The sequence below is a fragment of the Gracilinanus agilis genome, chromosome 3 (genome assembly GCF_016433145.1).
Source record: "Gracilinanus agilis isolate LMUSP501 chromosome 3, AgileGrace, whole genome shotgun sequence".
Taxonomy (NCBI): Eukaryota; Metazoa; Chordata; class Mammalia; order Didelphimorphia; family Didelphidae; genus Gracilinanus; species Gracilinanus agilis.
In genome coordinates, this window is record NC_058132.1 from 88,178,617 (window position 1) to 88,181,066 (window position 2,450).

At 35.8% G+C, this 2,450-nt stretch overlaps 1 protein-coding gene across 1 annotated transcript; it reads right to left on the reverse strand.

The window, feature by feature from the left end:
• Window positions 1-275: 275 nt before the first annotated feature.
• Window positions 276-1,712, reverse strand: LOC123241121 (gastrula zinc finger protein XlCGF57.1-like). The gene has a single exon (XM_044668826.1). The coding sequence runs from the start codon at window positions 1,710-1,712 to the stop codon at window positions 276-278; it is 1,437 nt and encodes a 478-aa protein (XP_044524761.1).
• Window positions 1,713-2,450: the final 738 nt, after the last annotated feature.

Genomic DNA, 2,450 nt, shown 5'->3' on the forward strand with positions numbered 1-2,450 from the left:
AAATAAATTACCACTTATAAAAATAGGGCTTAATCTCAGTGTGTACTCTCCAATGGTATTTAAGTTTTGATTTTTCTCTAAGTCCTTTTCCACACATATTACAACTACATGGTATCTCAACATTATGGGTATTCTTATGTTTCTGAAAACTTGAATTACAAAATGAATCTTTTCACACACACACACAACATACTTTGGATTTCTCTCCAGTTTGCACTCTGATGTTCATGAAGAAATTTCCTCTAAATGAATTTGTTCCCACCATCTACACATATTTAGGGCTTCTCAGTAGTGTGAATTTTATGATGTCTATTCAGGTTTGACTTCCATTTGAATCTTTTCCCACACTCATCACATATGAAGAGCTTTTCTCCAGTGTGGCCTCTCTGATGTTCATGAAGACATTTCTCCTGAATAAATGTTTTCCCACAATCTACACATACGTGGGGCTTCTCTCTAATGTGAATTATATGATGTCTATGAAGGCTTGACTTCCATCTGAATCCTTTCCCACACTCATCACATGTAAAGAGTTTTTCTCCAAAGTGTACTTTCAGATGTTGTTGAAGATTTGACTTAAATCTGAATCCTTTCCAACACACATCACATATATAGGGCTTTTCTCCAGAGTGAATATTCAAATGATCATAAAGGTGTGACTTCTGTCTGAATCCTTTCCCACACTCATCACATATATAGGCCTTTTCTCCAGAGTGATCTTTCAGATGTCCATGAAGGCTTTTCTTGTATTTGAATCCTTTCCCACACTCATCACAAATAAAGGGCTTTTCTCCAGAGTGGACACTCATATGTATGTGAAGGTATGAATTACAACTGAATCTTTTCCCACACTCATCACAAATAAAGGGCTTTTCTCCAGAGTGGACATTCATATGTACGTGAAGGTTTGACTTACAACTGAATCCTTTCCCACACTCATCACAAATAAAGGGTTTTTCTCCAGAGTGGACATTCATATGTTCATGAAGGTTTGATTTACGACTGAATCCTTTCCCACACTCATCACAAATAAAGGGCTTTTCTCCAGAGTGGACATTCATATGTACCTGAAGGTTTGACTTACAACTGAATCCTTTCCCACACTCATCACAATTATAGGGCTTTTCTCCAGAGTGGACTTTCAGATGTTTATGAAGGTTTGACTTCTGTCTGAATCCTTTCCCACACTCATCACAATTATAGGGCTTTTCTCCAGAGTGGACTTTCAGATGTCCATGAAGGTTTTTCTTGTATCTGAATCGTTTCCCACACTCATCACAATTATAGGGTTTTTCTCCAGAGTGGACTTTCACATGTTCATAAAGGTTTGACTTACGACTGAATCCTTTCCCACACTCATCACAAATAAAGGGCTTTTCTCCAGAGTGGACTTTCATATGTTCATGAAGGTTTGACTTAAGTCTGAATCCTTTCCCACACTCATCACAATTATAGCATTTTTCTTTAATGTGCATTCTCTCATGAGCATGAAATGAAACCTTTTGGCTGAAACTCATCCCACATTTATTACATTCAAAGGGCTTTTCTTCAGTGAGGACTTTCTGATAATCATGAATGTTTGATTTATGGATGGATTCTTGTTCACATTCTTCACATATGTAAGGCTTCTCTCCAGTGTGAACTCTTTTATGATTATCAGATATTAACTTCCAGTTGAATCCTTTCCCACACTCCGCACATATAAATGGCATCTCTTCTCTGTGGGTTCTCTGATGGGTATTAAGATTTGATTCCTGAATGAATCCTTTACCACAGTCAGCACATATATAGGGCTTCTGTCCCTTGTGTAAATTCTGATGAACATTCAACTCTGAATTATAATTTAATATCTTTCCACAGTTATTAGATATGCATTTTGTCTGTCTTCTGTGGTATTTGATATTCATAGAATTGTAATTTCTGGGAAACATGTTTCCTGTAGGGGGATCATTTATACAATTTTGATCATGAAGATTTTGACTGGTACACGTGTCCATGCAATGTCCAAGGGAAGAATTGCTTATCTCAGTTTCCATGGCTTTCTGATTAATAGGAGCAATTTGTTGGACAAAATAAGACCATTGCTGACACAATCACTCTTTTGTTGCTTTCAAAGCTTTTCTGTATTTTTCTCTTTGTACCAGTGAACTATAGACTAGGAAATGGTCTTTATTTTTCTGTGGTTTTTGATCATCACTCTTTTTCTAAATGCTACAAATGAGTGGCAAACTTTTTATATCATTGTTTTTTCGGTGTACTTTGAATTGTTCCTAAAAAATTATGATATCTTACAGATTCTCACATTTGTGAATATACTTTCATCTGTCAGTTTTAAAATATGGAACGGTGGTATACTCTGTCTTCATTTTTGTGGCCTTTATATCTTTGTTGATAGTTTGATCTATTTCCTGAAATTAAAACCCCCCAAAAAGTATTTATTTTAGAATTTT